Source organism: Leopardus geoffroyi, chromosome C2 (genome assembly GCF_018350155.1).
Source record: "Leopardus geoffroyi isolate Oge1 chromosome C2, O.geoffroyi_Oge1_pat1.0, whole genome shotgun sequence".
Taxonomy (NCBI): domain Eukaryota; kingdom Metazoa; phylum Chordata; class Mammalia; order Carnivora; family Felidae; genus Leopardus; species Leopardus geoffroyi.
In genome coordinates this window covers 58545967-58565392 of record NC_059333.1, presented here as the reverse complement: position 1 = coordinate 58565392, position 19426 = coordinate 58545967, and the positions used below count along the sequence as shown (strand labels likewise).

The 19426-nt window shown below is 43.3% G+C and overlaps 1 protein-coding gene across 41 annotated transcripts in view; it reads right to left on the bottom strand.

Moving 5' to 3' along the window:
• PHLDB2 (pleckstrin homology like domain family B member 2) overlaps positions 1-19426 on the bottom strand; it is a 230177-nt gene that overhangs the window by 103862 nt on the left and 106889 nt on the right. For 23 of the 41 annotated variants that reach the window (XM_045501953.1, XM_045501955.1, XM_045501954.1 and 20 more), the window contains exon 1: positions 1366-1385. Coding sequence is in view for 10 of the 41 variants with exons in the window: in XM_045501958.1 (XP_045357914.1) it covers positions 19016-19079 (64 nt within the window). In the remaining 31 variants the exon portion in view is untranslated. Of the gene's footprint in view, positions 1-1365; positions 1387-6773; positions 7101-7800; positions 7948-8136; positions 8664-19015; positions 19111-19426 lie in introns of those variants that run through there. The other 18 variants (XM_045501960.1, XM_045501975.1, XM_045501977.1 and 15 more) reach the window with 12 other exon arrangements.

Genomic DNA, 19426 nt, shown 5'->3' with positions numbered 1-19426 from the left:
CAGTTGGTTAAGCTTCTGACTCTTGATTTCGGCTCAGGTCCTGATCTCAGGATTTGTGAGTTCAAATCCATCATCAGGCTCTGCTCGGACAGCGAGGAGCCTGCTAGGGATTCTCTCTCTCTGCCCCTCCCCCACCCTTGCCCTCTCAAAATAAACTTAAAAAAAAAATCCGAATCTCTTAAGAGTTATATTTTAAGAGTTACATATTTTAGAGTTATATATTTATTTATGAATGAAATAGTACAGTGTTTAAAATTTGGTTTATAACAATCCATATTTTGGGGGAAGAAGTAAGGTTTGCACATGAAACACAGATTAGCATTACATATGAAAGATACATGAGATTTCACTATATTATTCTGTTAACTTTTGGGTATGTTTAAAGTTTCTCATAATACAATAGTTAAAAAGTGAGATGTACACATTTTGCAAATCAATATGAATAAAAATACATGAACATATACTGACTTAAAAATTATAGTGGCTCACTTACAAAACGTGATAGGGTCATATCGGTGGCTCCTAGCTTATTTTTTTTTTAAGTATGAAATGTTAACCCTCTATCATAGTGAATTAAGCTCCTAAAAACTGAGTCTTATTTTAAGTATGTGGGAGAAATTTGAAAGAAAAAATGCACTGTTCAGATTGCAAGTGTCAGGCCATTTGTTATATTCGGAATGTTTGCACGATAATGCTAGGTGCAGTAACTAAATTTCACCACTATGTGTGCCCAAAGAAAAACCATCTCTTCAGACAGTTAAAATGTAAAAGTATTCACAAAAACTGCCAACCTTGCTATATAATGAGGATGTGAACCTCAAAAAACTTAAATACTCACACTTTATAGATCTATGCTAAGAGAGACTGACATGCTTTGTAGATTCTTAAATTAGGTGACTTCCTCTTTGAAAGTGAGAGCGTTAAAGGAAACTATAGACCCATATTTTTAGGGTTCTTTATAGAATCCTAAAGCAGTTTCCGGTCAACATGAAGATTCCTGAAATTTTCCCAAATAAATCCAATGTTTCCAGATGTTTCTTACTTCTGATCATGGGAATAATTCATCCCTGGGTTGAGGTGACTCTGACTATAGACCTTGGAAGCATCCTCCTATTATGTGATCACTACAGTGAAGATGAAACCAGAGAGGTAGGGGGGAGTCACAAAATAGCTAAACCGGAGGTCATGACTGTGTGTACACCCTCCTTTAGGTCCACTTCCTGAAGCAGAGGGGTACTCCAGTATCCAATTTCCAACAAGAACAATATTGACCCTAGGATCACAAGGGAATAAAGATGCTCTCTCTTGGCCCTGAAACCACCCCTAGGGACTTGAATTGGAAGCTGAGAGTCTATGGGACCAAACTCTGATCTTTCCACCACCCTGTCCCCCCATTCCAGTGTCTGATCAAAATACACTCTCTTAAGAGTCATTTTGTAATCTTCCGAAGTAACACTCACCAAAACCCAAAACACTACATTTCCCATTCTCTTACCCAAAACTTACGAACTGGGAATAGTCGGAGCATGTAGGCTCAGGAGAGATGGAACACAAGGGGACCACATCTTCCATAGTTGTGTTTTTCCCTTCAACTCAAAAATTGAGCCGATGGATTTAAAAAATACCATAAAGTAAACAAAACAGTAATGATACCATGCCTTCATTACTTAATGGTTGATTACAGGGAATGGGTATTATAAGACATTTAATTTTCCCCTCTCCCGATGCCTACCTTTGGACCATACGTTGCTCAAAAGGATAAGAGAAAGGACTTGAACCAGCAGAGATCTATAATCAACTAACTAAATTAAATTTAATCAATGCTGTTGTTTATAGCTCTGGCCAAAAGACCTAATAAAGGAAATGGTTTCCTTAGGGTGTTGTTTTTATTGTAATGGCCAAAATAGTAGAAAGAACACTGGACAGACTGCCAGGAACATGAGTCAGGAGACCCGTCCTAGTCCTGGTTCTGCCAAAATCACCAACAGAAGTTAAAGCGGGAGCAAGTCACTCCTGTCTTCACCTTGTGTTAGCTGAGGTTTCCCACATTTAAAATGGTAAGGGTGAACCGGGTGTTCTTTCTGCTCCAACTTTCTGGAGCAACAGATAGATACTGGTTAAATAACACAGGAGTGCCAGTTATACAATGCAGGACATGGAAATGACCAAAGGACAGAAACATGTTTTAGTGATAAGGTAGCAGCTACCTAATTGGGAAAAGCTTGCACCGGTGCCGTTGCCCATGACATTCCAAGGGCATGGTAAATTGTTTCAGCATAACAGAGTGGGACAAAGGCCTGGTCAGAGTTACATTAATGCAATATAATACGGGTATTTGATTCAGCGTGATGTATAAGAAATATGTGTTCTGCATTCCCATGGCTTGCAATTTCCTTAATAAATCTTAAGCTGTTTTCGAAAACCTACTTCTGCAATGACGTAAGCAGTGTGGCAGCCAGACATCACTTCCCAGTCTCCTCTGAGTATCTCTTGGCTATGAAGCACTATTCACACTGGGTCTGAACTGGCCAAAAGAATGCAGGAGCAGGCTTTCCTCTGCTTTTTACCTGCCCTTGTTTTAGTAGTACACTGGTCAAGAAACACACCTAGGAAAAATCTTGTAACCTTTAGCTTTTTGCCATTCCATATGTTAATTCCACAAGCATACTACCATCTGGAGAAGTCACACACAATGTGTAAACCAAATATTCTAAGCTGATCAACACTAATTTCTGCTGCATTCCAGATTTAGCAGCAAGTCTCAGAAAAGGCTGACCCTGCTTGAGGTAACGATATTAAATACTGGCATGCACAAACTTTTCCTTCCCCTTCATTTGCAAAGTAAGAAAAAAGCAGCAGTTTGTGTAATAAATCAACTTTCACACTCTAAAGAAAAAAAAATAGCTCTTGTAAAAACCTCTCCAAAACGTTTCCATGTAACTTTGCTTGCTATTCTAGGTCTTACTTATCTGTTTCTTTGTACAGCAAGCTTCTCCAAACACTGGCTTTCCCACCAACACCTCAATAAAATGATTTTTAAAAAAAAAATTTTTTTTTAACGTTTATTTATTTTTGAGACAGAGAGTAGACAGAGCATGAACGGGGGAGGGTCAGAAAGAGGGAGACACAGAATCTGAAACAGGCTCCAGGCTCTGAGCTGTCAGCACAGAGCCCGACGCGGGGCTCGAACTCACAGACGGCGAGATCGTGACCTGAGCTGAAGTTGGCCGCTTAACCGACTGAGTCACCCAGGCGCCCCAATAAAATGATTTTTAAACCTGGGTTTCTATTATTGACCACTAGCTGCTATAGATAAAATCTTGCCTTTAAAGCAAATAAAGCACAAAGCTTCTTTTCAACATGTAAGAAACATCCCTAAATATCACGAAAACAACTGAAATTAACCCCTAGAGGATTCAAATCCTGTGTGACAAAGACAAGTTCTTGCCTAACTGTTTATCTTGAAGGGATGTGACACCCTGAGCTACCATTTTTGGTCTTATTCATTTTCAAAAGACAAGAGTCACATTACTCAGATGCCAATAAATATTTCCAGCCAACAGTTATTTAAAAAACAAAACAAGGCCAACGCCTGTCTTCTTTCCCATCATCTGAAACAAACGTAACAACAATAACTACAAGGAAGGTGATCATGGGAAGGCTGCCCCCTTCTTTATTGTAGTACCTGCAGGGCGCAGACCCCTTAAAAAAGTCACCACTTTCAAATCATTTCTAAATATACTACCACATACTTGGCTTTGAGGTGCACCCATTGGCTAGTCATCAAGATGATAAGAACTTACCTCAGCACAGTTCAGAGTTCTGACCTCTCCCAAGAAAGGCATACTAAAACAGTCTCCTCTAACGCCAGAACCTCCCAGACTTGGATTGATTATAACTACCCTGGCAGCAACACTTAGCACACAGACCTAGAATTCCTAATCACAGGCTTAATGGCTACTCATAGAAATGTAAATGTGCGAGTACATGTTTGTAATTGATCGGGCAATATGGGCACAAATTTTTTGATCTTTCAAAACTCACGGAGATAACCCCTTTCTATAAACAGAGCCATTCACAAACGCCATGCTTTTTTAAACTCTCCCAGAAAATTAACAATAGCTTTACACTATTGTCATATTCTTCCCCATCAGGGAAACGGATGGAATGGTAGAGACTGGGGTATAAGAAAGTAACATAGGCATAGGAGTTAGATGTGACTTGCAGGCCCCGCACTATCCAGTCAAGTGAGTGCATTGGAGGCAAAGGAGTCAGATAAGAGGATTTCCTTTTATTCTCAGGATTATTTTGTCTTACTCGCCCAAAGGATAGCTAAACTTGAATGGTCTTCAGATTCCTAACCCAAGTTCTTTGCAATCCTACTTATTGTAGACAGCCATTCATCAGCTTATGAATTGCCCCCGCAACTGCTCATTTCCTTATATGCCAGGTGGCTTTCCAAACCTCATACTCAGGAGGCCTCTCTCATTTCCCTCCTATCCATTCATGTAGTCTACTCTTAAGCCATGAGGCAGGGAGGGATGGAAAATCTCAAATGTTTCTATTTTGTACCTGGATTCAAAAGCAGCATCTGCTAGCCTTGTGGAACCATCTGTTGCCCACTCTGCCATGGGAAGGGTAGTGTAGGCATCAGACGTAGAGTGTCACAGATCACACAATGGAATTATCTCCTTCTTAGGGCTGACACACCCAGGCATATGCTCCACAGTCACCATGGCTAATGTTACTCTTCCCCAAAGGGTTTATTTATTTCCTCATGAAGAATGGTACCTCTAAATGCTCACAAAGGGTCAGGTCCACTAATAAAAAAAAAATTACAGTTGCTTGAACATCAATTGCCAAACTCCCTAATTCTGGGTTGTACCCAGGACTAAGTCTGCCACAAACTCATGTGCGATCTTATGAGTCACTAATCTCCAGGCATCTCCGTTTTCACATCTATAAAATAAGAAGGTGGAACTTGGTGATCTCTGAGGCTCCCCTGTAGTCTAATACTCCCAAATTCTGTGATTTTTAAGTGAACAAAGTTGTCGATGAACACAAGTTCTTTCATATCTTTGGTATATTAAGACTCTTAATGCCAACGGCAAAAGAATCTGGTGCTGACAAAAAGGCTTCTATGACACGGTCTCTTGTGTTTAACAAGAACACAGTTGGTTTCTTGAGGATCCAAGTTAGATTAAGATCCCTAATCTTATTAACAGATGCCCACGAGGTAATACTCTGGTATTTTAGTGTATTATTCTGGAGCAGTATTCTAGATTTTGGGGGCTAGAGAATTCTTTGTGTCTGTTCTGTGCATTGTAGGATATTACATAGTAGCTGAGGCCTCTACCCACCATAGATGTCAGCCCAGTTGGCAGGGGGTGGGCTGTTCTCTACCTCCAGATGGACAACCAAAAATGTCTCCATACATTAGCCAATATCCCTTGGGGAGCAAAAGCTACCCCCACTTCCAATTGAGAACTACTGCTATACTGGATATTAGGGCTTTAAAATAATGCACATCACTTAGAAGTATTTTTGTTGTTGTTGTTAGTTTCAAATGGGTGACATTTACACTATTAATAAGTAAAGTACACCAAGACCTAACAGTCGGGTTTATAAAGCACATGTATTCCACTTGGAAGAAGTACAAAGCACAGCCTTTACAAATCGTTCATAGCACACTTCCCTGCTAAGGGTTGAGAATTAGCACACAAAGTCATAACCTCAGCTGCTCTTTAAAAGTATCCCAAAGGAATCACGTTTTTCACAGCAACTTCCCTAGTACACTCTAGAATCAATCCTTGCTTAGAGACTTCACGATAGGGCTTTGACGAGAATAAGGAAAACCAATGGTTGGTTTAAGCACTTTGGCTGTTTCTTCCTTCTCTTGTGCAAAGCCAGTAAATAAAAAATGTTTCCGCAAAGGATGCTAATGAGTTCTGGCTTTGGTCTATATCCTTTAAGATAGGGCTTAGCAAACTCTTAGCTCAATGCCCCAAGTATCTTTTTCCTCCACCACTTTAAACAGGCATCCAAGAGACACCCCCTCCCTCCAGTCCTTCAGTCCTCAGCCCAAAGGAACAGCAGTTGCCAGCTGCATGAAACAGACTGAAGGCTGCAAACTGAAATGATTACTACTCTTAACCAAACATCTCATTTTCCCATTGGTGAGAAAGGCTGAGATTTGCAAACCTCTGGGTCTCAGGAGGTGAAGGCTACACCAGTCAACTAAGAGCAAAAACTCAACTCTCCTTGGTTTTAAAGGAAATGCCAGTTGTACACGTTTTGAGAACTTTACAGAGTTTCTAAAGTACATATAATGTTTACATTTCCACATTAAAAATGTAAGGTGAAAAAAAAAAAAAAAACGCTTTTAAAGAACTAAGTCCAGGATATGAAAAGGGAATCTTGAATAGACACAACTGTTACTTTTCAAAGAACTCAGCTCTTTAATCAAACAAATATTTACATAATTGACGGCAACGGTACCAGGGATATAGCCATTCTGTTAAAATACTGGGCAACTCTAAAGGTTTATTTATCCCAAATCCAACTACTCTGTTGCTATCCTACCAGGAAGCAAGAATTCAAGTGCTCTCAGGGCAAAAGTTTAACCCTCTGAAACTGAACTTCATTTAGATCGCTCCCAGCTGAATTCAGACAAAGTCAGAATCTCAGGGACGTATGTCAAACACCTAAATTAGACCGAACGAGGAAGCTCGAAGTTACACTCCAGTACTTGAAAAGAAGTGTCCGCAACTTACACATTTATAGAATGAAGGGAAATATGGCTGACAAATACTTCTAAAAGGAATCCACATTCGTACGCTGCTTCTTCTAGTTCCACTCCCAGCCGCGCTTGGCAGTGATGAGCTGTGCATTCTAGAACTCGTGAGAGCTACTTCAGAGCTGCCGGAGGAAGACTTCCAGGGATGAGGGCAGGGCCTGCCCAGAGTATTTCCAGCCCCAGGCCAGTCTACCAATTTAAAAGGCTGCGGGCACAGTTCCCTCTTCCACATAAGAAAGGTAGATGGGCAGGCTCTGGAAGCAGGTTGGACTTCCGAAGCGCTTTCGAACAGAACACCTCCACCCTGGAAGGGACAGCCTGTCAGCCTTTTAATTGCCTGGCGGTGGCGGGAGTTAGCCAGCTCCTGGACACTTTAATTTAAAGTGATGACTGCTGGAGCTAAGTTATTGAATGCACCAGCAAACATTTCAGCCGCGCCTCCGCCCTGCCCGACGCGGGTGAAACAGGGGTTCAGGACATTCCCCAATGCTTCCTCCAGCCGCTGTCTCCAGGGCTGCGGAGACCGCCAGACCACAAACTTTTGGAGATCGGAATCTGAGGTTCTGCACGGTTCAAACTTGCGAGCCCCACTTTTGAAACAGTGGAATCAGAAGCGCAGCCAGTCAGACATTTGGGGGCGGAGGGGGGTCTTTTTCTGAATCCCGCGCCCCACACCATCCTGCAGCAGACCTTCTCTTTCCTCCGCCCATCGCGACAAAGCAGCTCTCCACCGAAGATCCCCATACCTCTCCCCTTGGTCATTCCAGAGTTCTGGGCAAAAGTTGCCTCCGGTGCCCCCCCCCCCTCCAAATCCCGCCCGTTCCCTGCAATCACTCTGTGAGAGTCTCCCCTACGCCGACACTCTCCTGCAGGGTCCAGCCATCCACCGGGGTCCAGGGCCCCCCAAACTGCGCGGCCAGGGTTTCGCTAACCCCAGCCCGGGCTTTTGTCCCTACAGCCTGCAAGAGAAGCAAAGCAACTCCGCGTCCCCGGCTCCCACTCACCGTCTCATCTTTCCTCGAGCCGCGGCTCTCCACCGGCCCCGCCGCCCTCTCGCCTGGCCCCGGCCCCCGCCCTCCCTCCGGCCCCGGCCCCCCAGGCCGGGCCCCGCCGCAGCTCCAGCCGCCGCCGTCCGGCCACTCCGGGCTAGCGGTGCGCAGTCAGCGCGCCCCTCCTCGGCCCCGGCGGCCACTGCCTCCTCTCCGCCCCCAGCCCTCCGCCGCGCAACCGGCGGCGACCAACTCGGCGCGGGGGAGGCAGCGCCCCCCGGGGGCGCGGCCCGGACACCGGGAGCCGGCGCCGCCCCCTCCTGCCCGCCGGCCGCCGCCCCCCCTCCTCACCTGGCGCTGCGGCGCGACGGGGTCCAGGCGGCCAGGGCGGGAAGGCGCGCTCGGTGAGCCACGCCACGCCGTGCGCTCCCCCTCGGGCCGCGGTGGTGGGCTCCGCGCGCCGCGCTCCCGGGCCCCGGCCCCTTCGCAGCCACCACGGCGGGCACCCTGGGACTCGAGGCGGTAAGGTGGTGAGCCGCCCAGCTCGCGGGCGGTGTGCAGTCGGGCTTTTCACGGCTGCTGGAGGAGCCTGGCTGCTCGCCCCGGCTCCCGGCGCCAGTTCTCAAAGCCGCCTCTAGTGCCTTTACAGTCCCGCGCTAGAGACGTTTGTGGCAGGCTTTTTCTTTTCTTTCTTTTCTTTTCTTTCTTTTTTTTTTTTTTTTTACGAGCTGGAAGAAGGGCGGGAGGGTACACGTCCTCGGGTGATGATTTCCTCGCCCGACGTGAAGTTTCAACTGGGAAACTCCAGGTGACCACACCTCACCTGCTCCCGACAGTTCGCCCGCGGGCAGGTACCTGATGCGTCAGAAGAGCAGCTTTGCGAGCTCCTTGGGAAATGGCCTCAGCTAAGGGCTGATGATTGGAACTAATTCTGATTTCCTTTCGGTAATTTCTTTTGAAAGTTTCTGTTTTCCAACTTTTTTTTTTTTTTTTTCTCAGTTGCTGCAACCAATGAGAACAATGCTGGTGGCGAATGGCCTCCGTCGAGTGCCTCGGACGAAGGCACCGAAATGGACCCAGGGCAATCCGCGGTCCATCTGGACACGCGGTAATGTGAGCCTCTGCCAAGTCGGGAGCCCTTCTCTGGGGTTACAAAGATAAAGGCCATCGGCCCTCGAGGAACCCGCAGAAGCAAGGAAGAGAGCACCATGAAATGCAAGCTATTTAACTTATGCTCTGTATGGTTTGGGGGAAGTTGTTTTAGCTCCTAGTAACAGCTTCTTGGTCTACAGTGTAGTAATAATGATACTGATGCTGGAAGTCGGTGAATAAGGTTTTGCATAATGTAGGCAAAGTACCTGACACCATGAGTGGCCCTAGTAGTCACCCAACAAATGGCTTATTTAATGCACTTTTCGTTTGTGCAAGAAAAAGCCTGATTTCTAATTTCAGGGAGAGACTCATCTATGAACTGCTTGGTGTTTTGTAGAACTACCCCACCCCCACCCGGTCCTGGCTCTTTGCCCCACAGAAACATACAGAGGCCAATCCAAAGGTTAAGTGCTCCTGCAGTTCTCTCTTCTCCTACCTCATTAATTTTCTCCCTTTATTGGATCATCTCCATCAACATAAAATCATGCTATTTCTCCCATCTTAAAAACAAAAAAAAACTCTTAAATCCCCTTCCCCCACCAGCCACTTGGCCCTCTTCTGCTCTGCTATAGCAAAATGCCTTTAAAGAATTTTAACAAGGGCACCTGGGCGGTTCAATGGCTCACGCATCTGACCTCCACTCAGGTCTCATGGTTCATAAGTTCAAGCCCCACATCAGGCTTTGCACTGATAGCCTGCTTGGGATTCTTTCTCCCTCTCTCTGCCCCTACCCTGCTTGCACTCTCTCAAAATAAATAAACTTTAAAAACAAAACAAAGAATTGTTAACAAAAGCCGTCTCCACGTGCTGTCCTCCCATTTACTCCAGTCAGGCTTTTGCTTTGACCACGTCCCTCAAATTCTTCTTACCGAGATCAAACTCTCAAATCAAAAGGTGTTTCAGTCTTTACCTCACTTGGACAGTCAGCAGCAATTAACAGTTGATCACTTTCTCCTCCTGGAAACGGTTTTGACTTCCACACCACCATGTTTTCATGGCTTTATTCCTAACCTTTGCCTGTCCCTTCTTTTCTCCCAGCCGCTGAGCTGTGGAGTGCCCAGGGTTCAGACTTTGGATCTCTTGTCTATCCACACTCTCTCCCATGGTGATCTCATCCTGTTTCATGGCACTAAATACCACCTATGTGGTAACGACTCCCAAATCTCACCTCCAGCCGGGCGTTCTCCCCTGAACTGCAGGCTTCAGGCAGTTGCTCACTTGGATGCCTATAGGGCTTCTCCCACTGAACATTTCCAACGCTGACATCCTGAGAGTCCTCCCTCTGTCCCCCACCCAACCTGTCCAAACTCAAGTCTCACTCCTATCAGGCCTAAAACCTTGGTATCATCTTTGATTTTCTATTTCTCTTGCATTTCCAATCCAATCCGCCAGGAAATCCTTTTAGCTCTACTTCAAAAGAAGTCCGAGAATTCAACTGCTTAGCACCACCACTGTTCTTACCACCCACGTCTAACCTACCATCATGTCTTCACTTTGATTGCCCTAACCCTGTTTCTACTTTTGCCCCCCTCTGGGCTCTTCTCAACACAGCAGCCAGAGCAATCCCTTTCAACAGGAAGCTCATATCCCTCTTCTGCTCAAAACCCTGCGATGAACCCCATCTCAATCAGAACAAAAGCGAAAGTCCATACAATAGCCCGGAAGGACAATACATGATCGGCCTTTCTCTAGCCTCAGCTCCTACTTCTCTCACTTCACTTACTTAGCTCCTGCCACAGTGGCCTCCTCGGTATTCCTGGACTAGATCCCTGGACAGGTATGCTTCCATCTCAGGGCTTTTATGCTAGCTGGCCTCTCTGTCTGGACTTGTCCTCTCCCCAGCTGTTTTGCTCCCTCACTTCCTTCAAGACCCTGATCAATTGTCACCATGTTCCTCAGGCCTACCCTCACTATTTAAAATTAAAAATGTATTCTTCATACAGTAAGCTTTCTTTAGTGTTTTCTTGACAGAATTTTTACCTTCTATAATATTATAAAATGTCCTTTAAAAGTTGTATTTGTTGTCTAACTCTCCTCACTAGAATAGGAGTTCTGGGCAGGTAGGGATTTTTGTCTATTCTCTCCAGTGATAGATCCCCGATGCCCCTAGAATGATGGCTGGCATTTAGTATGCATGGTAGCTTTGGGCCAGAGCACATGGTTGCAAATATTTCCTTGCCCAGAATGATGCCAGTTGACCAGATAGACATTTTTGAGATGGTTGTGCTCCCCCAAAGGGTCTGAGGAGTATGTTTACCAACACATACATGGGAGGGGCTCAAAGAGTATTTATTCACTGTGACTTTTTAAAGTGACTAAAGCCAGTGGTACTTCTCACTACTGCTTGCGTTCGTGTGGTTTTCAATAGCTTTCATTATTCCACGGGTGCCTGAGATGAAGCGGTCCCCCGAAAGGTGCAAAGCTTAAACTAAATGTGAAATGCAGACCCCAAGCATCTTAAAATGTGGAGAAGACACTCAAAATGTAACACCAGCTATTATGTAATAATTCTTATTATCAGAATTTCTTTTAATTATGATATTTTTAAAAATAGAAAAAAAAATGAGCTCTTTCCTTCTACTTTTTTCCATTTCCTGGGTTCTTTACAATGAAGTCCCCTATGTAATCCCAGACCAGAGCCACACCTCACTCTATCTGCCCTTCTCTATTGTCCTGTAGGATTTGGTGTCGTAAACAACACAGCAGAACTTCCTTCCCTGTCCCCTTCTCTAGGATCTGGAGTGGTTGCAATACCTGATTTTACTTTGCTGTTTCCTCCCCTGAAGTAGGAAACGGAGAAATGTTGCACAGTGATATTGTAAATTACTTATGAGTTATTGCATTTGGAATTAATTTTGCTATTGTGCCCTCTCATCAGCAAACACCAGTTGGACCTGATTAACTCATGTCCTGAACCTGAATGTCTCTTCCTCTCTCTGCAGTGATAGCCTAACACATCTTTGTAGCTAGTAACTTGGGCCATTCTCAACCCCAGTCCAACTTGTGGAACAGCTACTTGTACTGATGTTCTCTTTAATATTAATCCTATATAAAGAATCAAGTTGGTTTTTTTTTTCATTTTTTACGTTTATTTTTACTTTTGAGAGAGCGAGAGAGACAGAGCATGAGTGGGGGAGAGGCAGAGAGAGAAGGAGATAGAATCCAAAGCAGGCTCCAGGCTCTGAACTGTCAACACAGAGCACTTGCACGGGACTCCAACCCCCAAGCTGCAAGATCATGACCTGAGCCGAAGTCAGAAGCTTAAACGACTGAGCCACCTAGGTGCCCCAAGCCTGTATAAAGAATCGAGAATTTTTTATTTGCAGAGTGCAATGGAAAGATCACTGGTCGTGGAGTCAGACAGCCCTCGGTTTAAACCCTGACTCAGCCCCATTTGAATGTGTTACTTACTTTCATTGGGAAACAAGCTTCTTTTCTGAAAAATGAGACTGATAATACCTGACTCATATTTTAATGAATGAATGTGATAAGGCACCATGCTTTCCACAGGAGATAGGCAGCACCCAGGGAACACACGAAAGTGTAGTTTTTTTTTTCCTTTTTTTAAAAATAAAAATGGTATATATTTAAGGCAACATGATGATTTCATGGACATACAAATAGTAAAAAGTTTACGAAGTCTAACATATCTTCTCACATAGTTACCTTATTTGTGTGGGTGGTAAGGACACCTGAAATCTACCCTCTTATCAATTTTCCAATATTCAATACAATATTATTAACTACAGTCATCATGTTGTACATTAGATCTCTAGACTTATTTATACTTTTAACTTCAACTCTATACTCTTTAACCAGCATCTCCCCACTTTCCCCACCCATTTTCCCCATCTCTCTGCCCCCCAGTTATCACCTTTCTGCTCTCTGCTTCTCTGTAATCGACCCTTAGATTCCACATATAAGTGAGATCATGCAGTTCTTTTCTTTCCATGTCTGGCATATTTAAAGTCCTCACCGAAAGAGTCGTTTCCAACCACACTTGTCTTCTCTTGTGGAACTGTTGTCAATGACATCAACCATTTTGTTTGGATTATCCTATGTTGAGTTCCACATCATAAACTCATTTTAGAATTTAGTACTAAAATAAAGTTTCTCTTTCTTAAAAAAATCGATGTTCCTTCATTTCTTAGAAAAGGTATTTTGTCTACTTTCACAGTGGATTTGCCATTGTTGTTAAGGAGAACTGTGTAAACCCATGTTTCCCTTTGTATCCTGGTTGCCAGGAAGCTCAAAGTCATTAAATGATTGTACTATGGAAATAAAGATTTTGCTTCCTACCATTTTTTTTAAACATCTTTGATGTGTTTTTTATTTCAACAACCTTATTGGATATTTGGATTTTACTCTGTGTTCTCAAATGTATATTTAAACATATGAAGTATACAAAATACCTTAGCTCTTCAAATTAACAGCATAATATTAACCAAAGTTAAAGTGGACATTTTCCCCTCTGTACAACTTTATGTTTGAACTATTAAGATTGTTTCTCTAATTATGAGAATAATCTAAATACATTTGAAACATCTGATTAATTTCTGCATCAAATGTTATCTTTCTCCCCTGCCCCCAACCTTTTCTGTGAGTTTGTATTGGAATCAGGTAGGAAAAGGACGCTTTGTGTGTGTGTGTGTGTGTGTGTGTGTGTGTGCAAACTTTAATCAACCTATCCCAGCAGTGTTTATCAGGCCCATTTTTCTTTTCTAATCACTTGAAGAGCCTGAATTGATTTACTTTTCCAGTATAGCAGACTTAAAACAAGGAGTTTTCTTTGTAGCTTATCTGCTTATCACAGAAAAAAGCAATACTCTGTGAGCACCACTCCTCAATACCACAGGAAACTCAGCTTCTCTGTCTCTCCTCTTCATTTTTTCTTTCATCTGACTTTCATCTCTCTCCAGTTATCCCATCCCTTGATTTCAAACTCCCTAATGCTATGCTATGCTATAATACAATTCTATGGAGCCACGTTAGACAGGGATAAGTGTTTGAATTGATGTGTCAGATATATACAGACCTCACTGTTCTAGAGACTTCTGACCACTCAAAGCAGGAGCCAGGATTCAGAACATGAGGAATGCTAAACACAAAGGCAAATTTATTAAGCATCTACTCTGTTCCACACAATGTGCCCAGAGGAGTGGAAGATGGAGACAAAATAAGACATCTGTTATGTGTCTCTATATAAGGAATTTACTGCCTAGCATATAACTGTAATGTGGTAATGTACTATAAAACATACTGTAAAAAAGTAAAGCAAATAAGTTCAGAGAAGGGGATATCTCTGCCCAATGAATCTATCAAGAAAGCTACTTGTATGTAACCTTCCTATGGAAAAAAGGGACCTTTTAAACAGAAGAGAGAGCATTAAGAATGCAAGGAGACAGTAAAGCCAAGGCTGATTAGGGAAGTGGTGAGTAACACTGGCTGCCTCAGCCCATGGGACATGGATGGAGGCATGAGAGATAAGACGGGGGAGTTGGGGCCAGATTTGGGGAGGGGAAGAATAGGTCTTTGAATTTTAGATTTCATGTCGAATGCCATTTTAATTAGGTCATTTCCTTGCTCTAAACTTGCATTGGCTCCTTCTCACCGGACAAATACAGGAAGAGCCGGCAGCTGTGTAGGAAGTAGAAACTGATTATATGGGGCGAGGATGAAAGAGAGAGATGAGCTCCAGCCACAGGGTTTAAAGACTCCAATAAAGCAATAAGATTGTTTCCTAATATGTTAAACAAAGCTGTCAATCCAAGTCAAGGCTGCTCAGTTGACTAATCATTAAGGGCCCACTTAAAACACTGACTCCCTCTGCCCACTCCTAACTGCCATTCTTTTTTTCACGTTATGATGATCCCATAGTTACAGATCTTAAGATTCTCATAGAAAATAAGCACGAAACAGGTACCTGTTAGCTTTTGGGCCAAGTGTTGGACTGGAAATTCCAATGAACTGGTTGTGTCACCAGGGGCTTGGGGCCACTTACTTTTTATAATGTTTCACATTATGGGGATAATTGCATTGTTTCTCTTGGGGGAGTTGTTAAGACAGCTAATAAAAACATTTATGTATAGAACCCAGCTCTGATTAGAGATTTAGTGTCAGTATTCAGTAACTTATAAATGGTTGTTTGAAGCTCTTATTTCTGAGATACAGACGGTGATGGTTATAGCTAGCACAGTTCTTTTAGACTCATTTGAGTTTCTGGCTATTGTCAAGAACCAAGTTTTTATGAGTTACAATTATGCCAAAAGAAGATGATCGAAATTTATTTACTGTTTCCCAAACAGGAACAAAAAGAAACTCTATTTAGAAGGTCCTTCTCTTATTGTTCATTTCAAGAGGCTGATTCTTGACGTACTGGTATTGTATTTATAAGACTGACATAGGAAACTCCAGTATGTAAACATGGGTGGATGAATGTACTATACCTTTAATATTAATATTAAAGTTAGCTCTGTAAAAGGCTTATCAACCCAACAAAGTACAAGAGAAAAGTTACATACATTGAGATGAATTTGCTAGTCAAGAGGGCAAATATGGATACATTTAAAGGAGGCATTTTTCTCCTCCTATCCCCTGCTCTCCTCTTCAACAAAAGCCCAGATAAAGTCTGAGGATCTCCAACAGCAGGAGTGCTGGTGGGGAGAAATCACCTAAGCGCTCTCGATTCCTCTCGTCTGTTAACATCAATAGGCAATGTAATTAAGACAAGCCCTAATGTGGTTTATTGTTTTCCTATTGCACACGCTAGTTTTGTCTCTCATCCCATCTGGCTCCTGAAGTTCATCAAAGTGACTATCCAGGTGGAAAATTCCTTACACAGTCAATTTTGAAGGAGCCATATGGATGGAGAGCAACATTACTGCTAATAAATAACTCACTGATAATTGGTTCTCAAAAGGAAGTTTCATCTCTCATGGGCTATTAGCATTTCATGTTAAATTCTCTAGGACTTCGTAAATAGTTGAATGCTTTGCTCTTGCTGGAAATATCAACTCCTTGTTTTCCATTCTAACTGTCACAATCCTTAGAACAAGGAAGAGGAGGGTTGAGGGGTGCACAGGAAGGAAGGTGGTCATCACAAACTGTACAGGGAGTCCCTTGGGCACAGCAGACCCAGCATGCCCAAATCATCCTGTCCTTATCCCGTGTGCATCCCTCAACCCTCCTTCTTTGTTAGAGTCTATAATTAAATAAAAGTCACCCCCTTAATTCAGTTATCCAATCCTGCCAGTCTGGAAAACTTTTTCAGTCTCTCGTGTTCACCAACCCCTATTACCAATCCATTGCTAAACCATACCATTTTTACCTCTTAAATATCTTAAATAGTACTCTTTTCTCCATCCCCTTTGCCTTCATTGATCACCTGATATTCTTAACTTCACTGCCAGAGAAGGCCAGGAGCAAGCCCAGGGCCCAGGGGAGATATAGTTTCATTGGACTTGGAGCTAGAGGGACAATGGGTGTGTGGCTGGCAAGCCTCGCCCAAGGCAATGGAAGATGGAAGAGTCTAAAGGGACAGCTAAGATCCACATTTTGGGGAGAGAGTCAGGAAGTATCAAATCTAAGACCCTGTGTGTTTGAGTGGGAGAAGGGATGGGGTTAAATGGCAGTTGCTGAGTGATTACTCTGCGTTTGAAGTTGGCACTTATGGGCAGGAATGTGATGGTCTAGTGGAACTGGAGTAGACAGACATCGGAACTGTAAGCTTCTAAACCAAGGCTCTTGTCTCAATAGCACTAACTAAAATTCATAATTATTTAATTTTCCTTTTCTTTTCTCATCTCCCCACTAAAATCTAAGCTTTGAAGTCAAGGACCCTCTATGTGTGTCACCATCATCTGCCCAGTGCCTCCCACAGTACTTCAGGCATGATCAACACTGTCAAATATTTGATGAGGGGTCCCTGGGTGGCTCAGTCAGTTGAGCTCCCGACTTCAGCTCAGGTTATGCTCCATAGTTTTGGTTTGGGAGTTGGAGTGCCACATCTGGCTTGCTGCTGTCAGTCCGCTTCGGATCCTCTATCCCCCGTTTGCGCCCACTCTCAAAAATAAACATTTTTTGGGGCGCCTGGGTGGCGCAGTCGGTTAAGCGTCCGACTTCAGCCAGGTCACGATCTCGCGGTCCGTGAGTTCGAGCCCCGCGTCGGGCTCTGGGCTGATGGCTCAGAGCCTGGAGCCTGTTTCCGATTCTGTGTCTCCCTCTCTCTCTGCCCCTCCCCTGTTCATGCTCTGTCTCTCTCTGTCCCAAAAATAAATAAACGTTGAAAAAAAAATTAAAAAAAAAAATAAATAAATAAACATTTTTTAAAACAGCAAAAAATGAAATATTTGTTGAATAACTATATGAATTGGTCTTGAATACTGAAAATCTAATCTTATCACTTCAATGCTTAAGAATTCTTCAGTGACTCCATCAAGCGTTTAGGGTAAAATAAACCCAGAATCTTCAGCTTAGCTTTAAACAAATAAAAAATAAGCCATTTGGTTAGTTCAGGTTATTTTCCCACCTAGTAGCTTAACATTTCCTCCCTCTTCTCCCTGCAGGAAGGGGCAGTTTTGATCATAATACACTACTTGTGGCTTTTCGCATGTGTCATATTCATTCACTTCTTAATAAGCAGGGACAGTTCAGGAAACACGCTCTCCAAAAAGCTTTTCCCAACTTTATCTCTGGCCTTGGTAAAGTAAGAAGGCAGTGATGGTTAATTTTGTGCCAACTTAGCTAAGCTATGGTGCCCAGTTGTTTGGTCAAGTGCCATTCTAATGTCGCTATGAAAATTTTTTTCATTAGATATGATTAACGTTAAAAAAATTTTTTTTTTAAGTAGGCTTCATGTCCAGCATGGAGCCCAACATGAAGCTTGAACACAGAAGTCTGAGATTAAGACCTGAGCTGTGATGGAGAATTGGGTGCTTAACCAACTGAGCCACCCAGGCTCCCACAGATATGATTAACATTTAAGTCGGTAGACTTTGAATAAAGCAAATTGCCTTCCCTAACATGATCAGGCCTCATCCAACAGTGGAGAACTTAAAGGGAAAGACTGAGGTTTCCCAAAGAAGAAGGAAATCTCCTGAAGACTGCAACACAGAAACGCTGCCTGAACTTCCAGCTCATGACCAGCCCTCAGACTTGCTAGGCTCCACAACCACAGGAGACAATTGTGTAATATCAATCAATCCATCAATCAGTCTCTCTCTCTCCCTCTCTCTCTCTCTCTCAGCTCAGCTCAGCACCCATCCCCCCTTATACAGAGATTGTGTTTCTCTGGAGAACCTATACTAGTACAGGAGCTTTCTATTTTAACTCCTCCTATGTCTAGAACTTAGCAGATGAATAAATGAAAAGTTAAGTCTAGCATGAAATCACCCCCCTCCTCCCCAGTAGAAGAGGACTTTGCAGTGCAGAGATAATCAGCTCGTGTCAGGGAAATACTAGTGAGTTAACCGGGTCTCCAGCACATCCCTGAACAGCCCCTCCCTTGCCCCCTGGTGACTTGATCATCTGAGGCATAATAAAAAATAATGAGGAAAATATACATTTTATGAGTCCACTCATTCGGTTTTTGAATGCAGGGAAACATGGAAACATGTTACAAAGATTTCAACACAAGCAATATCAGTGCTGGAGGGTAGAACAGCGGGGTGGGGCCTCAGCCCTCCTGGAAGGAGGCGCAAAATCAGCTGCTCTTCAAGAGAGCCTAGAAATGGGGTGCCTTTCTCTGTAGTCCCATTTCACCCTTTTTTGTGTGGGCTTTGATTTTTGAATGACTGATGAGTCACTGAAAAAGACGTCTCCACACCAGCCGCTTTGGACTGCTTGTCTTCAACCTCTGGTCTAAACAAACCTCGACATGTCTTTAGTGAGGTAAGCGAGCACATGATCAAAGCTCTAGGCAAGGATGGCCAGCCTCCGGCTATTTTTTCTGGTGCTTGCTGGACTTCTGCATTTACACTAAAAAATGCCAGATCATTCCCAGTAGGTATGACAGAGAATAGGTACTGGTAAATATTTACTGAAAATCTCTGAGAATAAAGTGCACACCGAGACTTCTTACCAATTCGCACGTCACCAGTTCCCTCTTGCTTGGGCTCCTCTCTCTGGGTATAATCCTCCTCCATCAGGATCTTCTTCTAAATCTCAAAGGAGAAACTGAGAAAAGAAAAGTACCATGACTGGGAAGCCAAGGTGACCTTGGAGAACTGAAGGTCAACAGAGCTAACACTCGGGGAACACTAACTGCTGTTGAATTTGAAAAACAGACATCTTGGATCATCCTATAATCCCACTGCTGACTCTCCTTTAGAATGACAAATTTCAACACCATCGCCACTAACCACTACCAACAAAAGTACATTTTTGGTAGAATTGTTACATATTAAAAAACAAAAACAAATACAAAAAAAAAAAAAAAACCCCAGATGCATGCCAGCAAACAAGTAAGGGTCAATACTTGGACAGAAGAACC